The sequence below is a fragment of the Trichomonas vaginalis genome, chromosome I, assembly GCF_026262505.1.
Source record: "Trichomonas vaginalis G3 chromosome I, whole genome shotgun sequence".
Classification (NCBI taxonomy): domain Eukaryota; phylum Parabasalia; order Trichomonadida; family Trichomonadidae; genus Trichomonas; species Trichomonas vaginalis.
In genome coordinates, this window is record NC_067203.1 from 6774897 (window position 1) to 6798581 (window position 23685).

General features: G+C 35.3%; 15 protein-coding genes and 3 pseudogenes across 18 annotated transcripts, besides 1 other annotated feature; 7 read left to right on the forward strand and 11 right to left on the reverse strand.

Moving 5' to 3' along the window:
• Window positions 1–1249: 1249 nt before the first annotated feature.
• Window positions 1250–21020: a mobile genetic element.
• On the reverse strand, window positions 3826–4245 carry TVAGG3_0941840 (uncharacterized protein; the record flags this gene model as incomplete). Its single annotated transcript, XM_051252917.1, has 1 exon — window positions 3826–4245. One exon carries the CDS (start codon window positions 4243–4245, stop codon window positions 3826–3828), a length of 420 nt encoding a protein of 139 aa, XP_051078491.1.
• TVAGG3_0941850 (protein of unknown function, DUF4106 family) lies at window positions 4308–4738 on the forward strand (the record flags this gene model as incomplete). The annotated part of the gene is made up of 1 exon (XM_051252918.1): window positions 4308–4738. A coding segment is annotated over one exon (431 nt), but the record flags the coding sequence as incomplete, so codon positions are not given.
• On the forward strand, window positions 5093–5899 carry TVAGG3_0941860 (uncharacterized protein; the record flags this gene model as incomplete). Its single annotated transcript, XM_051252919.1, has 1 exon — window positions 5093–5899. The coding sequence occupies one exon, from the start codon at window positions 5093–5095 to the stop codon at window positions 5897–5899; it is 807 nt and encodes a 268-aa protein (XP_051078493.1).
• On the forward strand, window positions 6615–7158 carry TVAGG3_0941870 (annotated as a pseudogene). The gene has a single exon. A coding segment is annotated over exon 1 (544 nt).
• On the forward strand, window positions 7197–7614 carry TVAGG3_0941880 (annotated as a pseudogene). The gene has a single exon. A coding segment is annotated over exon 1 (418 nt).
• TVAGG3_0941890 (uncharacterized protein) lies at window positions 7631–7912 on the reverse strand (the record flags this gene model as incomplete). The annotated part of the gene is made up of 1 exon (XM_051252920.1): window positions 7631–7912. A coding segment is annotated over one exon (282 nt), but the record flags the coding sequence as incomplete, so codon positions are not given.
• Window positions 8544–8993, forward strand: TVAGG3_0941900 (protein of unknown function, DUF4106 family; the record flags this gene model as incomplete). Its single annotated transcript, XM_051252921.1, has 1 exon — window positions 8544–8993. One exon carries the CDS (start codon window positions 8544–8546, stop codon window positions 8991–8993), a length of 450 nt encoding a protein of 149 aa, XP_051078495.1.
• Window positions 9454–10278, reverse strand: TVAGG3_0941910 (KilA, N-terminal/APSES-type HTH, DNA-binding family; the record flags this gene model as incomplete). Its single annotated transcript, XM_051252922.1, has 1 exon — window positions 9454–10278. One exon carries the CDS (start codon window positions 10276–10278, stop codon window positions 9454–9456), a length of 825 nt encoding a protein of 274 aa, XP_051078496.1.
• On the reverse strand, window positions 10367–10981 carry TVAGG3_0941920 (organellar and viral DNA polymerase type B; the record flags this gene model as incomplete). Its single annotated transcript, XM_051252923.1, has 1 exon — window positions 10367–10981. One exon carries the CDS (start codon window positions 10979–10981, stop codon window positions 10367–10369), a length of 615 nt encoding a protein of 204 aa, XP_051078497.1.
• On the reverse strand, window positions 11920–12834 carry TVAGG3_0941930 (organellar and viral DNA polymerase type B; the record flags this gene model as incomplete). The annotated part of the gene is made up of 1 exon (XM_051252924.1): window positions 11920–12834. One exon carries the CDS (start codon window positions 12832–12834, stop codon window positions 11920–11922), a length of 915 nt encoding a protein of 304 aa, XP_051078498.1.
• On the reverse strand, window positions 13527–14189 carry TVAGG3_0941940 (uncharacterized protein; the record flags this gene model as incomplete). The annotated part of the gene is made up of 1 exon (XM_051252925.1): window positions 13527–14189. One exon carries the CDS (start codon window positions 14187–14189, stop codon window positions 13527–13529), a length of 663 nt encoding a protein of 220 aa, XP_051078499.1.
• Window positions 14734–15507, reverse strand: TVAGG3_0941950 (uncharacterized protein; the record flags this gene model as incomplete). Its single annotated transcript, XM_051252926.1, has 1 exon — window positions 14734–15507. A coding segment is annotated over one exon (774 nt), but the record flags the coding sequence as incomplete, so codon positions are not given.
• On the reverse strand, window positions 15579–15746 carry TVAGG3_0941960 (uncharacterized protein; the record flags this gene model as incomplete). Its single annotated transcript, XM_051252927.1, has 1 exon — window positions 15579–15746. The coding sequence occupies one exon, from the start codon at window positions 15744–15746 to the stop codon at window positions 15579–15581; it is 168 nt and encodes a 55-aa protein (XP_051078501.1).
• TVAGG3_0941970 (uncharacterized protein) lies at window positions 16280–17716 on the reverse strand (the record flags this gene model as incomplete). The annotated part of the gene is made up of 1 exon (XM_051252928.1): window positions 16280–17716. A coding segment is annotated over one exon (1437 nt), but the record flags the coding sequence as incomplete, so codon positions are not given.
• Window positions 17763–18347, reverse strand: TVAGG3_0941980 (phage tail repeat-like family; the record flags this gene model as incomplete). Its single annotated transcript, XM_051252929.1, has 1 exon — window positions 17763–18347. The coding sequence occupies one exon, from the start codon at window positions 18345–18347 to the stop codon at window positions 17763–17765; it is 585 nt and encodes a 194-aa protein (XP_051078503.1).
• Window positions 18960–19296, forward strand: TVAGG3_0941990 (uncharacterized protein; the record flags this gene model as incomplete). Its single annotated transcript, XM_051252930.1, has 1 exon — window positions 18960–19296. A coding segment is annotated over one exon (337 nt), but the record flags the coding sequence as incomplete, so codon positions are not given.
• Window positions 21021–21158: 138 nt separating the features above from the next.
• TVAGG3_0942000 lies at window positions 21159–21931 on the forward strand (annotated as a pseudogene). The gene has a single exon. A coding segment is annotated over exon 1 (773 nt).
• A 77-nt stretch (window positions 21932–22008) lies between these two features.
• On the reverse strand, window positions 22009–22251 carry TVAGG3_0942010 (serine threonine-protein phosphatase family; the record flags this gene model as incomplete). The annotated part of the gene is made up of 1 exon (XM_001314293.2): window positions 22009–22251. One exon carries the CDS (start codon window positions 22249–22251, stop codon window positions 22009–22011), a length of 243 nt encoding a protein of 80 aa, XP_001314311.2.
• Between the last annotated feature and the right edge of the window lie 1434 nt (window positions 22252–23685).

Genomic DNA, 23685 nt, shown 5'->3' on the forward strand with positions numbered 1-23685 from the left:
AACGAAAAGTCAGGTAGGACATTACGCTGCAGATGGAACATATGTGCCAGCTGGTGGAACTTATATACCAGCTGGTGGAACTTATATACTAGCTAGTGGAACTTATATACCACCAAACCCTCCAAGAGAAGCACCTGCACCAGGACTACCTAAAACATTTACATCGTCACATGGACACAGACATAGACATGCACCAAAACCAACACAACAACCAACACAACAACCAGCACAACAACCACCTCCACAACCAGCACAGCAACCAACAGTTCAAAACCCTGCACAACAACCACCTCCACAACCAGCACAACAACCAACAGTTCAAAACCCTGCACAACAACCACCTCCACAACCAGCACAACAACCACAAACAGAGCAAGGACATAAAAGAAGTAGAGAACAAGGAAACCAAGAATTCTTAAAAATGCTTAAAGAAGACTATGGTTACCCCGATACTATTGACTTTAGTGACAGATATAAAGAAGCTATTAGAAAGTTCAAGGATGGAAATACTGACCCGAACCTATTTAGCTTTATGGTTCAGCACCAAATGGGATATAATTTCAAACCTGGAAAATACAAGCTCGCTAAGGGATATGATTTAATAGCATATCATCCAAATGACATGAACGAATTTACTCCGAGATATTTGGTGTCAGAGCTAAATAACGATTCAACTCTCTTCATGAAACGCGTAAAAAATAGAGACGGAACGAAAGAAGAAAGGGTTATGAGTCCGGATGACTTAGATAGGGAATTTGTTGAAAACGGTCTCGGAATATATGAAATGCCAGCAGATGAGGTACAAGAAACTCCACAGGAAGAAGTTCAGATACAACCAGACATGGAAGAAATAGTTCAGCAACAACAGCTAGAAGAGCCTGAAGGAAACGAACAAGTCCCTCCTTTGGAAACTAACCTCACAGAACTAGATGAAGATTTGGAACAGCCGAAAAATCTTGACCCTCAACAAGAGTATGAGGTGAATATGGAATCTTTCCAAGAGTCTAAAAAAAATTCGGCTGACATAGTAGAAGAATATCGAAAAATGTTCGCCGACATACAAAAGACTCCAACACCAGATGAAAATATTCAGCATAGAATGGAAGTACTGAAAGAAAATGTACACAAATACAACAACCCTTTTTACTTACGAGCATTTAACGTTCAATCTTTGGATGAACTCGGTGAAGATAAAAGGTTAAATTTCAAGAAAACATATAGAAATGAAACATTGTTTAAAGTTCATTCAGAACCTAACCAAGATGGAAACAAACCTACTTTTGTTTCTGCAGACTATGGAACTACAATGAGATGGGGTCATAAAGCTAACCCGGATAGGTGGTTCATAAACTTACAACCTCAATTCCAAGAAGTTGTAGACGCAATGGAAGTGAATGGTGAACGAGATATAGCTGGTATTTTAAGCGCGGCTTTAATGCCATTGAAAGATATGAAACATGCAGATATTTTGGACCAGTATGAAATGAACATGGCTGATGGAAATATAACACCTGACGTTCTAGAACATTTATCTCAAAGAACTACACAGAACCATAGAGATGGTATATTTGGTGAAGAGTTTAGAAAGAAAGTTAGGGAGAGCGAAGGAAGAGAACCTATTGTACATGACCTTGCAAACGAAAGTTTACAAAATGTCATAAAAACTTACTTTGCAGACGATGAACTGAGAAGGATGAATATTTAAGAAAACTCAAATGGACAGTACCAAATGAAATGTTAGTATTGAAAAACATGTTCCTTGACAAAATAAAACCAACTACAGAAATAAACGACGCAAGACTGAAAGATTGGGTAAAAGCTTTCCCATTCACAAAAGATATAATTGGTAACATGGAAAGAAAACCAGAATGGCTACAAAAACATATATTTGGAAACGAGCTTATTCCATATGGACAAGCTCTGTTTGAAGAGCTTGAACCGGAAACTCAGAAAAGAGTCATGCAAACAATAAGCGAAGACTCAAATACAAACTATGACAAACTCTTTCTAGGATATAGGTTACCTGAGATGGGCGACCAGAGCCCAAAGGCAAAAAGGACATGGGAAATTTACAACATACTAGGTGAACATGAGGCAAAGATGCAACAACTTGAAGCAGAGGGCAAGTTACCAAAAGCGACACCAAAGAAGAAGAGAAGAGTAGAACAAAGTGAAAGTAGTGAAGAAGTAACTTCATCTAGTGAAAGTAGTGGCAATGAAGGAAAAAGAAGAGTTAAAAACTCAGTCAGGAAGAAAGTAAAGCTTGGTCGGAGTGGGTTCTATTATGACATATAAATCCAACTATTCTATATTTTTACCCATATGAAATGTACGCCGCTCAGAATATAACGCCAACAGTTTTGGATGCTATGAATGGAAATGTTTCCGAATGGTATAACGAATGCGACAATGCCATTAGAAGGTCAGAAATAGTTCCTGGAACTTACGAATATACAACTGCTGTTTCTTATGGAAACGTAGGTGAGTTTGGAGAAGTTCTTCAACAACAGTAGATATTGCTTGCGACAGGTTTCATATTATTTCTATTGACAACTCTTTCTTATACGTGGAACAAGACATTGAAATAAAACCTTCTGCCAAGTTGTCTGACAAGAAAGGTTGCAATGGAATTTTCTATGTCGGATACCAATATGCTCCAGAAGTTTTCATGGGATATAAGATATATTCTAACTCTGACTTAGTTCAAACAGTAACATGGGCAAACTATGAATGGTTCGCTTTGAGAAACTCAGTACAACCACAAGCTAGAGAACAAACAGACCAGTATGCAACTATTGAGAAAATAAGAAGACTTGACCCTAACGTTCCAGGAGTTTATGTTAACCTTTCTGGACAAACTGCAGCAGCAGTAACCAAAGTAAAATTGAAACTTAGAGTTCCTTTGTCATCTTTCCTCATCTTCAGGTTTTTAAGATACTTGCCAAACTGGGCAGGAAAAATTTCTATCGAACTTACTCCAAGCAAAAATAACTTAGTCATTGCACCAACACAAGACCCATTCACTCTTACAGACGTAAAGGGAGCAAATCAAACGTCATTCGCCGAATTTTGCAAAGACAAAGTTGACTTAGACTTTGGTTTCTCAAACCTCAACACTGAAGTAAACTATTATTTCAATGCTGCTGGAACTGCTTGGGACCCAGTTAAGTTCACATGCGAAAAATTTGAATGCAAGAGAATAGAAAGCAGACTTGCAGTCTATATGTTGGACCCAGATATTTCAAATGCTTTAGCTGCCAATATATTGCAGTTCCACTTATGTTCCCTATACACCAAATATCTGTCAAAGACTTTGCAGGTGAAGTTGGAAACCAAAGTGCTGACCCAGGTGCAAGAACAGATATTGCTTTAACAACTGCAATGAAACATGCAGATACTATGTTGTACTGTTCAGACGAACTATAAATGACTATTCTTGTTTCTACAACCCCGGTATTAAATATCATATAAACATAGATGGCAAATACTATCCAAGAGAAGAATATTCTACAGTTGAGGATATGAGGTCATACAACTTGACATTAGATGCTATGAACTTTAACAACAACTTCACAACAACCATTAACCCTGAAATGCAAAGTTCTATTATGCCATATGTGAAAGTATGGACCCATGCAGGAGGTCAAAAAACTCAATATACAAATAGAGACCGTTCAAACTTTTGGCTTGGCATTCCATTTGCTGACTCAGAAGACTTTATGGGTGGTATTTCAACTGTTGGTACAGTTCAAATACAATATACTGGTGACAGAGACGGTCCAGATGAATTGAGAGCAAAGAAGTTTACAAAACCAATAGCACTTTTCACGGAAGATGCTCTTTTGAAGATTCGTTCGATGAAACCTGCTGGGGCTCCTCAGATTGGCATAACGACAGCTTCCATCGAGCAGATTTTGGCAGCAGGTCAGTAAGTTGTTCTTGAACTGACTTCTCTCCGTCAAATATTGACAGTACGCCAGTTTTGACATAGTATTGTATTATAAACCTTCCTTTAGAAATATCGGTCAGTTTTGTTGTTATATTTTTGTCAACGTCAAGAACTTTCACCATTTCAGTTATACCAACTTTCTTTGCTTTATGAAAATATTTTGGTTCAGCAAATATTGCTATTCTATAACATTTTCCATTGTTTGTATAAAGAACTATTCTATCAATGAACTTGTATTGTTTGTGTGTGTAAACTTTGTTCTGCTTCAATTCGAAGAGATACTCAAATACGTCCATCTTTTATTCTAAGTAAAATGTCATTTCCGAAAAATAGAAGCGTAAGTGTTTCAAAAGGTTTAATGGCGGTGGCAGATGTGAAGTTAAATTCACCAACTCAAACAAACAGTCAAAGTGTTGTTGTCAATGTCAAAGACAGAGATGTTGAAGTGGGGAAACCATACGAAGACGAAAATGGTATAACAATAGTTCCTGTAAAAGAACAACCAACATACCCTGAAGTTAGCAGAGACTTAAGTTCTGTTGCAGATATTCGAAACGACTACCAACAACTTAAAGACAAACTTAAAACTCAGGAGAAGATTTGTCAAGCTTTGGGTATAATGTTAAACTTGGTCGAACACAACCCTGTAAAAGTGAACTCATATGTCATTGCACCTCATGAAGTTTTGAAAGAACTATTGAAACTTTTGACAGAGGCAGACGATATAAACATCAAAGAAATAGAACCCGACATTGCTTGCTGTGGTGTTTCATACAATGTCATTGACAAGATATACGTTATGAAAGGAGGTGAAACGTTGAACTTAAAATATAGTTTCCCAGACGTCATAAAAATATTTGACGACCACAACATTTCATTAAAGTTTGTTTGCTAAGTAAAAATGTCAAAACTTCTTGAAAGATGTTTGAAGAAAAACAATATAGACTTTATTTCATGTAAAGGACTTTACACACTTTTGAACGATATGAAAGACCCTGTTTTGTTTGTTCGTGTAGACAAAGGAAAGTTCTATGTCTTTACAAAAATATTTGAACTTCTTAGACAGAGAACTTCAAGAAACGCCATGTGAAAGTTTAGATGAAGTTCTTCTCCACTTTCAGAAAAACTTTTAAATATATGTAAATGGCAGAAGACATAGTGGTTTATACTATTACGACTAAAAACCCTGAGTCATATAATTCTATAACAACAAACTTACAAAGTCCTCAAGGACGATATTGTAAACTAACTTTAAACACGATGACGACTAAAGCCTGTTTTGCTCTTTTGACACCAGAAGACTTTGTTGTTGTGAATGGTAAAAAATACTCCTTTGAAGATACTTACTCAGATATACCACCAACAGGTTTTGTTGACTTATTTAATACTTTAAGGACGGATGTAACATGTGCTGCAACTAGAGCAGGTTTCATTATGTTTGGATGTCCGACTGAGTTTACTATAAACGATATGAGCTATAATACAAAACTTATATCTGGTTTTTACTACCAACAATTTCCTATAACAGGAAAAGGTGTCATACAAGGAATGTCTGTTCCATTGACTTTAAGTACACCTATTTTATATATTGTTTCAAACTTAGGTTCAAAGTGCTATTCGAATGTCAACAGAAACTACTATGACCAAAAGATACTCATGCGTATAAACAACACTTTCTCTGCTGGTTTGCCTATTGTTCATTCGAATGCAGAGTTTTCAGCTTTAGTAAACTCAAACACTTTGGCAAACATAAACTTAACCTTAGTTGACGCAAACTTTGTTCCTGTAAAACTTTTATGTCCTATGTATTTGTCAATGACGGCAGAAAGTTTCGAATTGGAAGATGCAACTGGTGAAAGTATTGTACTACAAGAACAACTTCAACAACAAATAGCTCAAGAACAACAAATGCAACAAATGGAACAAATGCAACAACAAGCTCAAGAATAAAAAAAAATATTTTTTTTTTATTTTTATAAAAATGTACAGAATAGACGTTTCAGATTTTTATGACTTCCAAGCGTTCAGAAATATGTGTCCATTTAGAGACTATAACAAAGCAGTCGAGAATTTGAAACGTTTAGTCATTTACGTCGACTCTGCCCCAGAATGTTATGTTATGAAAGAATGGGATGTAGTCTTTAACAAACCTAAAGCGACAATAGTTTCAGAACAAGAATGTAAACAGAAACTTAAGAAAATAAAAGTCGTACAAGTTGGTATGAAGATGTTAGATGCTTGGGATATCTTTTGTCAAACTTGAAGATTTTTCAGTTCGTGGTATAAAGTTCTATACACCTTCTCCAAACTTCTCTATCTTCACTGGATATAAATACGAACAAGTAGAATGGAAAGAAAATGTTATAGAAGCTTGGTTAGACCATGTCAAAGAAATTATATGCAATGGAAACGAAAGAGTCTATGAGTATATCTTATGTTGGTTTGCAAACATCTTACAACATCCAAGTGCTAAAATGAAACTGCTCTCATTGTAATTGGAAAACAAGGAACAGGTAAGAACACTTTCTTTACAGATATCTTATGCAAACTGTTAGAGGGCTATTCGAACCCGAATATGACAAACTTAGAAAACATCTGCGGTAAATTTAACTCTTCAATAGAGAATATGAAACTTATAGTATGTAACGAACTTCAAAGTATAGATACAACAAAAGTTTTGAACTCAGATGCTTTGAAGAGTCTTATAACAGACAAAGTTGGAGTTGTTGAAAGAAAATATAAAGACCAAAGAGTTTGTGAAAATGTTGCAAACTTCGTCATGGTTTCAAACAACGCCGTTCCGATGAAGTTAGAAAGTTCTGACAGAAGATATGTAGTTGTCAGAACGTCAGATTCTCATATGCAAGATACAGAATATTTTGACGACTTAGCAGAAACTTTGACATCTGACTTTTACAACACTTGTTCTCATATTTCATGACATTAGATATTTCAAAGTTCAATCCAAGACAAATTCCACATACGAAGAGAGACAAACATTGTTAGAAGCAAACAAGAGTGTATATGAACTGTTCATAGATGAAACTGACTTTGAGTGTTTAGATGAAAGGTCATTGTACGATTCGTATAAACAATATTGTCAAGAGTATGGTTATATGACAGCGTCTAAACGAACATTCTTGGCAAATGTCAAAAGTCTTTTAGATGTTCAGAATGGTGTATATACAAAGAAAAATTTTTCTGAGTAAATTTTAAAAAAAAATATTTTTTTATCCGATAGAAAAAGATGACAAAATTCATCTCAGTCAACAAGTACATGTCAGGACTTAAAGAAGAACTAGACCCATTCACATATTTGAATGTTTACTTCTACCATTTTGAAAAGTCTACATTTGACAAAGTTTGGAACATCGAACCAGTTAAGTTTGCTATTGTGACTAAAAATGGTGCGAAATTTGAAGACTTAGACATAGAAGGTTTGTTAACAGTCAAAGAAAGTTTTGACAGAAGGTTTTCAAACCTTAAAGAAGGCAAAGCATACAAACTTGTTATACCTTATGAACCAAAGAAAGCAGACGACTATGAATATTATGAGTCTAAGATAGTTGAAGTTCAAGGTAAATTGGGTAAAAAGATTTTAGAGTCTAAGCCGGTGTTTGCTCCTAAAGAAAGAGAACATTGACATTGACCCAGAAATGTTCTAAAAATAAAATTTTATTTTTACATGTCAAATTTCTTTTTCTCTGGAACTGGTTCAGGTTCTTTCTTCTCTTCTTCTACTTTCTTTTCTTTCTTTTCTCTCTTCTTCTTTTCTGGTGGAGTTATGTCAAACTTCTCAGAACCATATTTTTGTAAAAGTGCTTTGTCATTTAATAGCTCTTCTATTCTGTTTTCTATTTCATTTTCAAGAACAGCGCATGTGTCTTCTTTGCATTCTAAGAAGTTTTGTTGGACTTCATCTCTCCAAGAGGCGTCATCTCTGTCAACAAGTCTGTCATTGACAAATTTTAAGACTGCTCTGCTTAATGTTTTATGGTTCTTGTCATATTCCCAGAAACAGAACTTTAGAACAAATTCCCCTTTCTTGTTTACACTATGTAAGATTTTATGGTCGACAGATGTTTTGCTGTCGAAAAGCTTGTCTCGAATATAGATAGCGAAATCGCTAGACATTTTCTAAAAGATAAAATTTTAATTTTTCTAAAAATATGTTAGAAAAAAGTTTGCTGACATTGACAAAAAATTTGAGAATGTTTTAAACAAGAACAAGAGGAAGTTAGAAAATGCTCAGATAAAACCCATACATGACAAGTTCCTATTTGCTCAGAATGGTATAACAGGTCTAATTGCACCACCTGGGTCGGGTAAGACTTTCACTTATCTTAAAATGGCTGCACAACAACAAGAACTAGATGAGAAGAACCCATTCTATGAGTTAGTAGTCATTTGTAGTACTTCTGGTCAATTTGACCAAACCGTCAATTCGTTCAAAGATATTATAAAAAAGTCTAAGTTAGTATGTATAAAAGACTCTGAGTTGTTAGATTGGATAAAGAAGTACCAAAGAAGAGTTTTGAAGTACAATGCTATAAATGAGTATGTCAATTCGAAGTTTAAAGACCCAAATGAGGAAATGCAGAGAATATTAGAGAAGAAACACTTCAGAAACAAACAGAAAGAGATAGAATACATTTCGAAGAAATTGCAATCTTACGATTGGAAGACTTACCCTCATAGGTGTCTTCTTATCTTAGATGATTTCGCCTCTCATCCTTTGTTAAAGAACAGAGAACAAGACATGTGTCGAATTCTTAAGAAGCTCAGACACTTTAACATCTCAGTTGTCATTTGTGTACAGACAGCCAAGAGTTTAAGTAAGGATGTAAAGAGAATACTTACTGACATTGTACTTTTCCCCGGATTGTCCGAAGACGATTTCATGGAACTTATGAAAGAGTCCATGGCAGGTAAGTTTGACAGACATGAACTATGGGAGAAGTACAAAGTCATACAAGACCCTCATACTTCTTTCAGAATTCATATCTACGCAAACAAAGTTCAAATTGTAAAAAGTCAAGCGTAAAAATGTAAGTGTTTTAGTCTTAGTCTGTTGTGGTTCTGCAGCTTTCAGTTCTTCTGGCTTTGGAATGGACTCGGTTGGTGGTACGTCGGACATTCGTTTGTGTCCTGTCGGATGGAAGAACTTTTCCTGTCGGAAAGAAAAATTTTTCCTGTCGGAAGGAAAAACTTTTCCTGTTGGAAGGAAAAACTTTTTCTGAAGTTCGACCAAAAAGTTCTCAATTTTCGAAAATTTGAATGGTTTACGGACGAACAACAGGAAAAATTTTTCCTGTCGGAAGGAAATTTTTTTCCTGTTGGAAGGAAATTTTTTTCCTGTTGGAAGGAAGGACTCGGAATGTCGGAAGGAAATTTTTTTCCTGTTGGAAGGAAGGACTCGGAATGCCAGAAGGATTTGACAAGACAATTTACCATCTAGAGCTACCTGAGCCATCTGAAGTCAAGACCAAAAATAAATGGTTCATTTACTCTTCCTCTTTGAAGTTATCGAAATACTCTGTTATCTTTTCCTTTAACAATGGCAAATCTTCTTTGAATGTAAGTATTGTACAACCTTTCATATCATAGTGTGTTTGAGGTAACGTATCTTGAACTATTTGTTTAACATCTTCATTTGGTGTCATTGAAATCGGTAAGTTTTCGCGATAGAACCAATTTCTGTCAGATTTGTAAATCTTAGCAAGGTCGTAAAAGCTTTTGTTGTTTCTTCTGACTAAATGCAACATAACCATATCTCTGTCTTCTTCATTTTCCATCTCTTCAGTGTAAATCATATACTTATAGTTCTTTTCCTTTCCTTTTGGTACCGAACGTGGTCTTCTTTTCTGTATGTTTTTGTCTTTGGATTCAATGACTTCATCTTTTGCTTGAAGTTTCTTTTCCATCTCTTCACGTTCTTGTCTATGAATTTCGTCAAGAAGTCTGTAAATATACCAAGCATAACGAGGCGAAGCCCACATTGCAACAGCATTTACAAGAAGTCTATGTACATAATATCCTCTTAAATTTATTGGCAAATTTTTACGATTTTCATGTGTTTTATGCAAGACCGAGAATTCTCGGTCTAGAGAAATTTCACTCAAAAGTTCTTGTGTGCTTTGGTTTTTGAACCAGTCGTCTGCGTGTTTAGTATCTGGAGCAAAACATGCTGTCAAAATACTTTGCATTTGGTACATGTCATCTTTGACTGAACGAATGAGACGTAACTGTTTGTTAAACTGAACCCACTCGTATTCTTCACTTATGGCTTCATGAACGATAGCAGTTGTTGTGTTCTCTGTTGTTGTCATATCTGTCTTTACATACAAAATAAAAAAAATATTTTTTAAAAAACTAGCGTTATTTTCTATCTTGTATAAAAGACCAAAAATAAACGCTTTACATGTATTTTTCAGCAACTTCGTCAAATAATTTTACAGCTTTGTCGATCTCATCTACTTCAAACGTTTCTTTACCTTTCGTGGGAGCACCATACATTTTCTCAAACTTTTCAAGTAGTTCTGTTTCTGCAGCTCTCATATCGTTAACGAACACAACCTTGACTCTATTGACTATACTGTCATATCTTTGAGTTATATTAAATGTTCTTCCTATCTTATATCTCTTTGTATTGAAGTCCTTCGGTTTCTGAACGATGTAAAGTAAGCCTTCACTGCAACGTTCCGTATCGAATGAACCATATGTTATGAAATTATATCCAACAACTGGGTCAATCCAGAACAAAACTATTGGTATAAGACTTTTGTCGATGAGATATGCTCTTGTTCCATAGAATCTTACCGATATCATAAGCTCAGGATTTCTTGTCAAAATTTTCTGAGTTGAAGCATTTCTAACCCAGTCGTGGGATGTTTTCTTTTCAGATAGTGTTAGAATGTCTGACAAAGAATATTTGTTGTATTTCTTTGAGTATCTTACGTTTAAATCACCTATTCTAACCACTTTGGTGTCATTGTCTATCTTTTTAACTGTTTCAAACTCAACCTTTAACATTTTCTGTCTTTACATACAAAATAAAAAAAATATTTTATAAAAAACTAGCTTTATTTTATTTTTTCTATCTTGTATAAAAGATATGATTTCAGGGATTTTTTTTACGAAGTGTCAAAGTTCTCTTCGTCAAAAAAATACAGTTATATCATGAAATTTGGTCATTTTTTCACGATTTCAGAGATTTTTTTTACGAAGTGTCAAAGTTCTCTTCGTCAAAAAAATACAGTTATATAATGAAATTTGGTCATTTTTTCACGATTTCATAGAGTTTTTTTACGAAGTGTCAAAGTTCTCTTCGTCAAAAAAATACAGTTATATCATGAAATTTGGTCATTTTTTCACGATTTCAGAGATTTTTTTTACGAAGTGTCAAAGTTCTCTTCGTCAAAAAAATACAGTTATATAATGAAATTTGGTCATTTTTTCACGATTTCATAGAGTTTTTTTACGAAGTGTCAAAGTTCTCTTCGTCAAAAAAATACAGTTATATCATGAAATTTGGTCATTTTTTTCAGCAAAAATATATTTTAGGTGGAACCAGGTCACTCGGTCACTCGGTCACTCGGTCACTCGGTCACTCGGTCATTTTAACTTCTCTGAAAAAGTGTGACAACATGACATTTTGACAACAACACAGGAAATAAACTTCTTCGTCAATGTTTTGTCAAGTTCTTCTTCGTAAATGAGCGTAAATCAGACAAAAATATATTTTATGTTAGCATGTTAGATCTAACACGTTTTCTAACCTCTTTTCTCACCTCTTGAATTTTGTATAAAAGATATGATTTCATAGAGTTTTTTTACGAAGTGTCAAAGTTCACTTCGTCAAAAAAATACAGTTATATAATGAAATTTGGTCATTTTACTCAATAAAAATATATTTTATGTTAGCATGTTAGATCTAACACGTTTTCTAACCACTTTTCTAACATAACTATTTACAAGCGTTTTACATGGTATATGTTGCGATGGTTCATGACTTTAAACAGTTTTGTAGCTTCTATTTCTTCACGAAGGATATCAAAAGTTTTAACAATGCCGAATGTTTCTTTATATTTCTTCTTGACGTCAGATAGAAGGAAATCGTCAGCAGTTGGATAGTTTTTGTTCAGAAATGTCAACATGTCCATTTTATCTTCTGCTGGTTTCTCTGCTTCTTTCTTTAAGTCAGCATAGTCGTTTCTCATACGTTCTATCTCTTTGACGGAGTAGTTATATTTCCTCATTGCTGCTTTACATTTTGAACATTGTGGGTTCATTTTAGCATTGTACATTGAAATTTGACCTGCTAGAACAACTAAGGCGTCAATGGTTTTCTTTAACTCAAAGGCTGCTGGTTTTATCTGTTCGTTCCATACTTTACCTCTTTTATCTTTATCTCTTATCTGCCATACACATTTTGCAACTAACGAAACAAAGTTGTCGTAGGTCTTAAACTCCCCAGATTTATATATGTCAGAAACATTTTTATATACCATATCGCAGTCTTTGTCCATGACTTTGTGGTTGCAATGAAATCCAAGAAACTCATAGTTTACCTTACGTATGAACTTCTTGGTTTCTACTGAGTCAGTTGCTTTGACTTCAATTTCATCGAATTCAGGAATAGTGAGCTTTTGTTGTTGTATTTCAGGAAGTTTAGGTAGATGGTCAATAATATCCTGCATTTCATAAAGATATTCTTCATTTGTTTCATCTTTCGCAGTGCAGTCTAAATCTCCTTGGAGAAGTTCCTGCTTTATCTTCTGGATTTCTGTTTCGAAAGTATATGAAGAAGGAATGAAGCTTTTCATCTCTACTAACATTGAAGTTGGGTTCATGACTAACGAGTTTGGTGCTGTTGTTGCTAACATGTTCTTACAATAAAAATAAAAAATATTTTTTTTAAAAAAACTAACTTTATTTTTTATGTTTTTTGTGAAAGTGTCAAAACTCATGAATTTCGAGAGTTTTCTACGATGTTAGAAAAGTGGTTAGAAAACGTGTTAGATCTAACATGCTAACATAAAATATATTTTTGCCGAATTCTGTATAAAACTCAAGAGTTTTGTGTGTTTTCTACGATGGTAGAAATGAGGTTAGAAAAGTGGTTAGAAAACGTGTTAGATCTAACATGCTAACATAAAATATATTTTTGCCGAAAAAAATGAGTTTTGGTTGAAAAAACAGGTGGAGCCAAAAGTGGCTCGACCTCAAAACAAGCATTTTGTGAAGAATATACCAACCCGCGGAATTCCGCGGGTTGCTTTTTATACAAAATTCAACGGGTGAAAGAATACGATGAAGTCTTGACAAAACATATACGATGAAAGTCTTGACAAAACATATACGAAGAAGTCTTGACAAAACATATACGATGAAGTCTTGACAAAACATATACGATGAAGTTTATTTCCTGTGTTGTTGTCAAAATGTCATGTTGTCACACTTTTTCAGAGAAGTTAAAATGACCGAGTGACCGAGTGACCTGGTGACCTGGTGACACCTAAAAACCATCTACCCTAAAATATATTTTTGCTGAATTCAATAAAAAGAAATGGTTCATTTACTCACAATATTTTTGTACAAAACGACCCCAAACTTTTAACTTCTTTTCTGCAGCTTCTAATGAAATTTTAGCGAGTTCATATTCTCTAAATTCTCTCTTTAAATCTTCTTGTTCCCATTGGTCTAGTTCGTATGGAGAATCTCTATAACCAGAACATATCTCACGTTCATGTTCTATTTGTTTTTCGCACATTTTTCTAACTTCTTGTTCGAACAAAGGTTTTGCATTCTCTACTGTATCTTCAAGTTCTTCTTCATCTAATTTCTCATGAACTTTCTTGTCTATGGAGTCCAGAATTTTTCCAACTGCTATACAATATTTTGGAGAAGCCCACATTGCTATATAGTTTACAAGTCTTGGGTCTACATACGTTCCTCTAACCTGTTTGATTTCATCAGGAATTCCTGCATGAACTTTGTATAAAAAGCAACCGCCGGAATTCCGCGGGTTGGTATATTCTTCACAAAATGCCTTAAAATACTCTTCCCAGGACTTATTTTCCAACAACTTTCTAAAGTCTTTCCTAAACTGCTGACACATATTTGTTACATTTATATAACCATCCTTGTCTCTACGTAAGACTTCAATACCGTTGTAAGTGCCTTTTGTGAATGTTTCGCCATTAGATTTGTTCGTGAACGTTTTTGCTTCGACTGTCATTTCAGTTCTTACAATAAAAATAAAAAATATTTTTTTTAAAAAACTAACTTTCTTTTTTATTTCGGGAAAATTCATGAAAATTCAACGGGTGAGAAAAGAGGTGAGAAAAGAGGTGAGATCTCACCACTTCACCTAAAATATATTTTTTGGTGGGACGTCGGACATTCGTTTGTGGCTTAACCGTCGGACATTGTTCTGAAAAAGTACAAGTCTTGTTCCACTTCTCGGGTCAGCCGTTCTACATAACCTCAGAAGGCGACATCCAACCAGTTCAGTAAACATCTCATTTTAACTCACTTTTTTTCTATCTTAAGGAAATTCATGAAAATTCACCTGTTGAATTTTGTATAAAAAGCAACCGCCGGAATTCCGGCGGTTGGTATATTCTTCACAAAATGCTTGTTTTGAGGTTGAGCCACTTTTGGCTCCACCTCTTTTTTCAACCAAAACTCATTTTTCAATACTTTTTCAGCACTTTTCCGTAGTTGTATATGAAAGACAATTCGAGATAAAAGTCATAGTACAATGGTATTATATGCTGCACACCGTTTGTTGTGAACCAAACTTGAAAGTCAGAGAAACTGTTACTAGGTGGTTCGTAGAATTTAGAAGCAAAGTCATAAAAGTCCTTACCGATACATAGAAAACTGTTGTTGCTTGAACTGAAACTTGCATGACACATGACATTTTGAGGGTCAAACACGTTTCTATAAACTGTCAAATCTGCTGGTGGAAGTATAAATTTAAATGGACCATCTGGTGGTAATGGTTCGTTCTGGTTTAGTAACCGAAGAAATTGTGCCCAAGAACGTTTGTCTACTCCCCAATATAAAAACTCTGTATCTCTTGGAGGGTTAATTTCAATCTTTTGAAATGAAACGGTGGAGTTCATCTTGTCATATTCTAGTTTCAGATAGTATGTTCCATTTAGTAAAGAGTCGTATTTTTCTTGAAATTCCCAGTAGTATTTGTTTATTTGAGTTTGAAAGTCATTTAGAGTTTTTTCAAGACTTTCGTCTGAACGAATTGTAAAGATTTTCATTTCGTCAAATTTTTCTATTAGACCATCAGAACCTTTATACTGCCCATGAAAATATACTGCGAACATAAACGCGTTAGTTCTATTTGAAAACAAAACTCTTCTAAATCCTATTGCCTTTGCATCTGAAGGACTTTGAAGCCAACGAATTGGATAGTCAAACCTGTAAGCTCCGGATGAAATTTCTTCATCTGAAATATTCCTACCAGCATTTGTAAAGATATAGTCTAACGGTTTTGTATCTGCTACTTTTGTTCTTTGTTTTTCAACCTGAAGCATTTAATATATGTAAAAATATACTGTTTTAAAAACGTTTTTATTTCATGCAATGTTTTATTTCATGCAATGTTTTATTTCATGCAATGTTTTATTTCTGTGCCGTCTTCAAGTATGCCCCAGTACTTACGCTTGGAGAGGACATGAACTTCGGAAAATACCTTATCTAGCTTAAAACAGCCCATCTTTTCACCGACCATTCCCATTTCAATGAGTTTGTTGTATCCTTCTTCGTTCGTCATGAGTGCGTCAATGTTCTCATAGTAAACCTTCACTTTGGATTTGACTTCGGAGAAGAATTTGTTGTAGTTGTCAAGGACTGCCTTTGCGAACTGAGGGTAAGACCAATGTTCGACAATAGGTTTTACTGTGGTTACTAAGCCATTTTGACCTTCGGTGAACTCGTATTTCAAAACAAAAGGAGAAAACCTTTCAACAAAGTTGTCGACCTTCTCATAGTGTTTACTCTTCATCTTTTGAGGTTTCTTAATGGAATACCCCCATGTCGAATTCATAAGCAATTTGAGTGTCATTGCAAGTTTGGGGTTTGAAGCTTTCCTAATATCATACAGTTTTGTATGACTTTTCCAACTGTATAGTTCCTTCCCGGGAACTCACCATCTTCGTTTGGAATTCCAGTCGGAATATATTGGACAAACCTCATGTACGCAGCGTTAAGGTCGACATAGTATATTTTTTCATCTGAGTCGAACTTGTCGCATCCAATCGGTCCAGTTTGTGGAAATTCAAGTGAGTCTCTTATCTTCTGAGAAACTTCTCCTGTTATCTCATAAACATCGTCGAAGCAACCTGTTTCATATAAAACCTTCTGACCTAACTTAGAAGCTCTCCAATACAATTTGACGTCAATTGGATGTCTCAATGGAAGTTTGTTTATAGCATCTTGAAGTTCTTGCAACCTCATTGGAAGTTCTTCTGGTTCAGGTTGGTATCCGAACAATCCAACTCCTCGTGGAACTGTGTACTTCTTTTGTGCTATAACTTTGTCTGGAACAACTTTTGGTCTTGCTAACAATGAAAAGTTTGTTTCGTCTTTTGGTACAAAAGTTTCTGTCAGCTTGTCATCTGGAATTGGTTCCAACAAGCCTTTCTCGAAAAGAATGTTAACAGCTCTGACAATGTTGCACTTGCCTTTTCCGAACAATGGGTTTGTAAGACTTTCGTTCAACATGAAGTGGTTGTGGACAAGTACAATCTTCAACCATGGTAAGTCTTTGTCAACAACATAGTCGTCATGTGAAGAACCTTTCTCAGTCGGAATGTTGACTCGGATATTGACATTTGCCAACGGTGCAACTTTTGCCAATTGACCTCTGCGAATGTACCTTGTCTTCACACATGACTCAAGATACTTCATTTTCTCATCTGTAACAAGACCAGAGTTCCTGAGACATGTAAGAATACAAGGTTCATTGACAATTGTTTCAATTGAATTGTAAATTCCATACCTTGTCAAGTCAATGCCAGACTTATTTCTGAACGGGAAGTATCCAGCATGTTGTCTGACTGCTTGAGGGTTAGGTTGGTACCATTCGAACTTGACGCTTGCAATTCCTTCAATTGCATTCAAAATGTCTGAGTCGGAATCAACCATTTGTTCTCTCTTTGTAGTCTTGAAAGCGTCAAGGAGTTGTGCGGCTGTTGTGACATTGCCATGTGCATAGTAAATGTGACCATCCAAATCTTTTACGGTCAATCTGAGATTGTGTCCTTTCTTATTTCCGTCTTGAATTGCAGCAAGTACACCCATGAAGCCTTCTTTGTTCTTTCCTTCGTCAAAGTTTACTGTAAAGGTTCGACCAGATGTAATTTGACTTCTAACTTCACGGTACTTTTCATATGCATATCTTGTTCTTTCCATGGGAGCATGTGCGTCTTCACCTTTTCCTTTTTTCCTTCTCAAAGGATGCAATTGTTCGTCATGTTTCCAGTAGAACCTGGCAAAGCCGTCGTGTCCTTCAACTTGAGGTTCACTAACATCGAAAGGCATGTCCATAAGACGTTCTTCTTCTAACCTCTCTAGTCTGTTTGGATAATTTGCACGTGCTGTTTCCAAGTCCATTTCGTAGCGAAGACCAGACAATTTGTCATAGACTTTTATGGGTCTTCCCTTCCTATATTTAAACTTCTTCGAAACTCTCCAACCATATCTTTGCAACTCTGCTTTTATTCTAGCAGATTTTCTATCCATTCTATATGGGGGCATTTTTATAAAAATAAAAAAAAATGTTTTTCCTTTACTTTACATAACCACCTGCTGCCATAAGTCTTTGACGCCAACCCATACCAGCTAATGAAGGTTGACTTGGTTTAGTTTGGAAACTAAACTTTGGTTTTGGTTTATCTTCAGTTTTTGGTTTTTCTTCTTCTATTGGTTTTTCGTCACTTTTCGGTTCATCTGACTTTACCTCACTTGCTGGAACAGTTGTGTCGTCAACATCTTCATAAATGTCATATGCCATTTGTTTTTGTTTTCCTTTCAACTTTTTGTGTTTGTTGTAAAGTTTAGAATATTTCGACTCTAAGTCAATGAGATGTTCTATAATGAACTGTTGGTCAGTGAAGTAAACTTTTCCATCTGTTGTCTCGAAAGCTCCTTCAGACTTCAATATTTTATTTGTGAGAGTCTGTTTCTTTTTTGAGATACTAGCCGTTCCATTTTTATGAAAAGTGACTTTGTAGTTAGGGTTTGTATTTCCAGACCTGGCACTTTCTATTATTGAATTTTTCTCTTCATCTGTAAGTTCTTTGACAGGTTTTGACAATGGTTCTGAACTTTTTGTTTGTGGTGTCAAATCTACCGTTTCAACTTCTTCGGTCATTTCATCTCAGTAAAAAATTTTAGTTTGGTTTGTTTTCAACTGGTTGTTGAGGTTTTTTAAGTCGGTCTAAAACTTCCTGAGGTATAGGAAGAACTTGACAAACACGTGGTGGTGTAACTGCTGGAAGCCGACAAATCCATCTTGAACCCATTTGTCTCAAAGCTGTATTGTTCATTTCATCTCAGTAAAAAAATTTACATTCCCCACGTTTGAGGCGGTTGAGGTTGGTTGTTGTTTACCCACTGTTGTGCATGGTTATATCCTCTGTTAAAGAATCTTTCACCTTGGTCCATATAGTGCCCTGCTTGGTTATAGTAGTCATTTGCTTTGTTATAGTAGTTTCCTGCTTGTCTTCCTACATTGTCCATCCAGCCTTGAACTTTTCCTCTTGTTTCAGGATTTGGAATAAGATTTGTTGCATCTCGTGCTACCTCCCAACCTTTCTGTACAGTTTGTATAATAGGTTGTGCTTTCTCTTTCAGTATACCTAATGTACTCAAAATCTTCCTTCCAATTCCAAATGCACCTCTGGCTATTGTTCCCACTGCGGGTAAAAATCTAGATGCGACTCCTGCTAATGCGCCAAATAAACCCATTTCTTATGGGTTAAAAATGACGAATTCAAACAAGGACCCGTATGTTTCTAAGGCAACAAAGAAAGCACTCATGGTAAAAATCTTTAGTTCAACACCAAATGCTTGGTTTATGGATATCTTGGAAAACATTCCGAGGTATAGAGAAGATGGACCACCATACTGGCTAATATTTGTTGGTCAAAACACAAGATACTGTGAAGCCATACCATTATGGTCCAAAAATATTTTAGATGTGAAAACTGCTTTGACAATATTCGTTGACAAATACCATCCAACAAAACTGACATCTGACTATGAAAGTTCTTTCAAATCAGACGATATTAAAAACTATCTGCGTTCAAAAAATGTAAACCAATATTTCATTGTCGACCAAAACCATTCTGCTCTTGGTGTCATTGACGGTTGTATAAAAATGTTAAGAGACTTAAACCAACCACAAGGTGGTGAAGCAAATGAAATGTCATATGACGACAAGTATAGACACTTCTCCATGGCAAAGATGAGACAAGTTTTAATATTTACAATAGCCGTAAACAAAAAGGTTTGGGAAACCACTCCCTGAAGAAATGAAAAACAACCCCGACTTAGAGAAAGACTATATATTTAAACAATTTAGTCAAGAAGACAAACAAGAAAGAATGCCAGGCTTCAAACTTCAGAAAGGTGACAAAGTAAAATAGAAATACCTAAACGCGACCCATATGAAAATACTATTGACTATGACAACAATGGAACCCGACAGGTACTCACATTCGTGTTCGTAAAAATAGAAGAAAGTATACAAGAGAATATTATGAAGTTTTAGGCAAACATGGCAAAATGTACAGACTGCAAGCAGAAGATAAAACTACTATTGTCAGACCTCGTTTCAAACTTGTCAAAGTTCAAGGTGGTATACTTTCAAAGACAGTTCCTAACAAATATAAGACAACTCCTGACGAATATGCTAAAGAAGTTGAAAATGACGACTAAGCAATTCTATACCATGCGTAAACTGTCATGTAAGGTGGCATGTAGTCTTTACTTTGTCCCGTTGTTTGCGTATACCCTGAAACGAAATGTGTATGGTTCCTCCTCCTCAGTTACTCAGTAACAATTTATAGCAAACTGAACGTTGTCTTTAACATCATATCCTTTACCTTTTGTCATTCCTGTCCAATCCCAATATCTATGCTTATGCCCACCTTCTCGAGATGTAGTTAAACTTACGTAGTGACTGTGCGCAGGTAAATTTGCACCTGAAATCGTTTTACTTCCACCTGTTTCCTTTGAAGAGTTTGCACAATACAAAAACCTGTCGACTATTTGAGTCCAAGTTCCAAAACCAAGTACTACTTCTGGTCTGGTAGAGTTCATTGACGTATAAATAGAACCTATAGGATATACTGTTTGAAGTATTTCTGTCTTTAACGTTTGAAGCTCTGTTTTGTCAGCTTTTTATCATATAAATCTTGAGCAGTGAATAACATTGTTTTCATCCTCCATGACATAGACATTTCTACATCTAGTGTATTTCATCGTTGTTATGTCTTCATCCGATGTTAAACCTTGTGGAAAGTTAGAGTTTCCAATTTAATACATCCCCACCAGTTTCTTCAACCGTTCCTTCAATATTTTCTATACCAACAGTTGCGAAGAAATCGTGTGTATGGTTCTTATCTGCTTTCTTTTCAAGGCTAACGTTTAAGTCTGTTATTTCAGAAGATGTATGTGTATGTCCAACGTCACTTTTCCTGTTTAAGGTTTCTTGTAAGTTTGTAATATCAGATATAGAATGTATATGAGTCTTGTCAGCTTTGCCATCTAACTTTTCTTGAAGTTCATCTACGTCATAGATGTTATGTGTATGGTGTTTTTGTGGGTATGTTCTTTCTGTCCATGCGAGAATATAGTCTTTTGTTGCATCTACATACTCTTTGTCAGCTTTGTTGTCAACATCTGCTTTCAAAAGAAGTTCTTTTATAGGCTTCTCGTTTAAAGTTCCTTTTGTTGGATTTACACAGACAGTATGGTTCTTATTGTCTTGAAACAGAAACTCGTCTGTTAAAGGGTTTAATGTCAGTTTTAAGTTTCCTTCTTTCAATGACTCAGATATCTTAGAATAGTTTGAAAAGTTTGTTGTGTTCTTATTTAGAGCTTGCACAATGAGTTGTCGGTTGTGTTGTATTTCTCTCATAGACGCTGTTTCTTTCGACATTTTTATTCTAGATAAAAAATGCTTTCAATAGAAAAAGAAAATTCAAGAGTTGCTACAACTAAACCATTAGATGAACTTTTTACGAATGTAGGTCAAAAGTTTGAGACAGAGACCGTAAAGCATGAAGGCTATCGTTTTGACTACCCACTAAGATGGTTAAGAGACCCATCCGTCACAAAAGCTATTGGCTTTCGTAGAATGAAGTTCATTTCAGAAGCCATACATGGTTTCCCATTTACGGTCGCTTTTGAAATTCGATACTATAACAAAGAAAAACGTACGTATGAGAAATTTGAACAGGGAAAACTTTTACAAGTTAGTTTGCTTGTAAACTTAGAAACAACTCTTCAAGCTTTTCAAGAAAAAATAAACGATATCTATCTCGAATATGCAAAACAGTACAACATTGACGAAGGAGAGTACCATCTCGATATTTTATATGACAGGAAAAATGCAACTGTTAAAATCAATAGAATAGAAGACCTTGGAGACAACGTTTATATTTCTACAAAATATAACAACTTGGCATGGTATAGATTTTGAGGATGTTAAATCAGCCTGCAGAATATCCAGTACACCCGAACTTTTATGAAGTCGAAAACCTAATGGAACATATGAAAATGTTTTCGACTCAGATGCTATTATCGTTCATGCTTCATTTTCTGGTGCACAAAACTCTTTTTTATGCTTGGCAAATGACTTTTACGAAAAAGCTACAAAGCTATATGAACCACCGAGTGGAAGTATTTCAGACTTTCAAGTATGGTTTACAACAGATGGAAGAAAGAGAATAGTTCCATTATACCACGCGTTTTACTTAGAACTTAGTTTCATATACAACTACTATCGAACGGTAAAAATATAATTTTTAATACGGTTGAGGTGTTGGATTTGGTTGCCAACTAGACTGTGGTGCAGGTTCAGGCTGTTGTATAACAGGAGCTTGTTCTTCTGGTTCAGGGTCTTTAGGTATAATACCAACGAACTGACCTACTCTTTTACCAATATTTTTGACTCCGTTCCAAATTCCTCTTCCGACAGATTTTATTCCATTCCATATACCTCTTCCAACATTTCGAAAGAAGTTTCCTATTCTTCCAAAGAAACCCATTTTACTATATGTAAAAATCTAATGTCCGCCTAGTCTCTTACGTTTCCTTCTGAGTTCCATAGCATTTTTTAACTGGAGCTCATACATTCTATTTCTCCTCTGGTAGAAAAATATTCCGGGTCAACTCCTGTGTTCGCGTCATCTGCATAGAGTTGTTTATATCCCACTTCAGGGTTTGTATAAAACTCTTTCCATCTCATATTTGCATACCATGGTGGCAAACCTAACGCAGCGTCATTTGACATGGCAGTTTGCATTTGTACATCTGTTGGCACTTGACCATAGTTTGCCATTGCAGTTTGTATTCTAACTTCATTTGGAATATTCTCTGGGTTTGGTTGTCCAGGTTGCTGTGCATTCGCTAAGTTCTGTGCGTCCATTTAATATTAGATAAAAATATCTCTTACGAGTACATATGCTGAACATTTGCTGGCATTGGTTCATCTTCATATTCTCTATATCTTTCTGCCACGTCAAATAAGTAAATGACACAATGGAAAAAACCTAAAACAAGTAGTCCTATTTCAAACCACATTTACTTACCAATAAAATTTCTTTGTTGTGACACTTTTCCCGGTTTATAGGACCTCTCTCATATTCTATCTTGTCATATCTAAACTCATAGTCATGTATGTCCTCTAACCATCTCATGACACTTTCCAAACCACTTTTATCGGATGTAAAGTAAAAGCATGGATGGTTATGTAAAACGTCTAAAGTTTCTAAAGAGTCTCTCAAAGTCCAGTCTACTTGGTATTGAAAATCGCATGTGTTATAGAACGGCGGGTCTACTATAAAGAAAACATTTTCCTTGTTTTTATATTTTTCATACAACTCTGTCCAACGACATCTCACAAACTCTATACCCTCAGTATATTTTTCTATGTTCTCTTTGAAAACCTTTGTATAGTTAAGATATAAAACTTTTGACATAAGTGTTTCAATGTCATGAACTCTTATAGCACCACTATATAATAGTCTAGAAGATATACTATCCCAGTCAATATACTCTGCTTTTTTCAAAACCTCTCTGACAGTATTTTTCTTATCTAATGGTATACGTTCCATCTTGCCTATAGGTATCTTTTCTTTCAACTCACTCAATATTTTGTTTGTGTCTGGTATATGTTTGAGACGGTTCATATAGTTGTCGAAGTCATTGCATATAATCTTTGAGTTTGGGAATACGGTATGGCACAAATGAGATATATAGAAACTTCCACCGAACAAATCTACAAATGTTAGACCATTCGGTAGTTTCTTAAGTTCTCTCAATAGAATATCTTTACATCTACTCTTATTTCCAAAGAAGGGTAACGGTGGTTTTGTAAAATTCATTTTATATATATAATAAAAATGTTTTTTCCTGAAAAGTGACAGAAAAGTGACGACTCTCAAAAATTTCTTAGGGGCTAGAAGGGGCGTAGCCCCTGG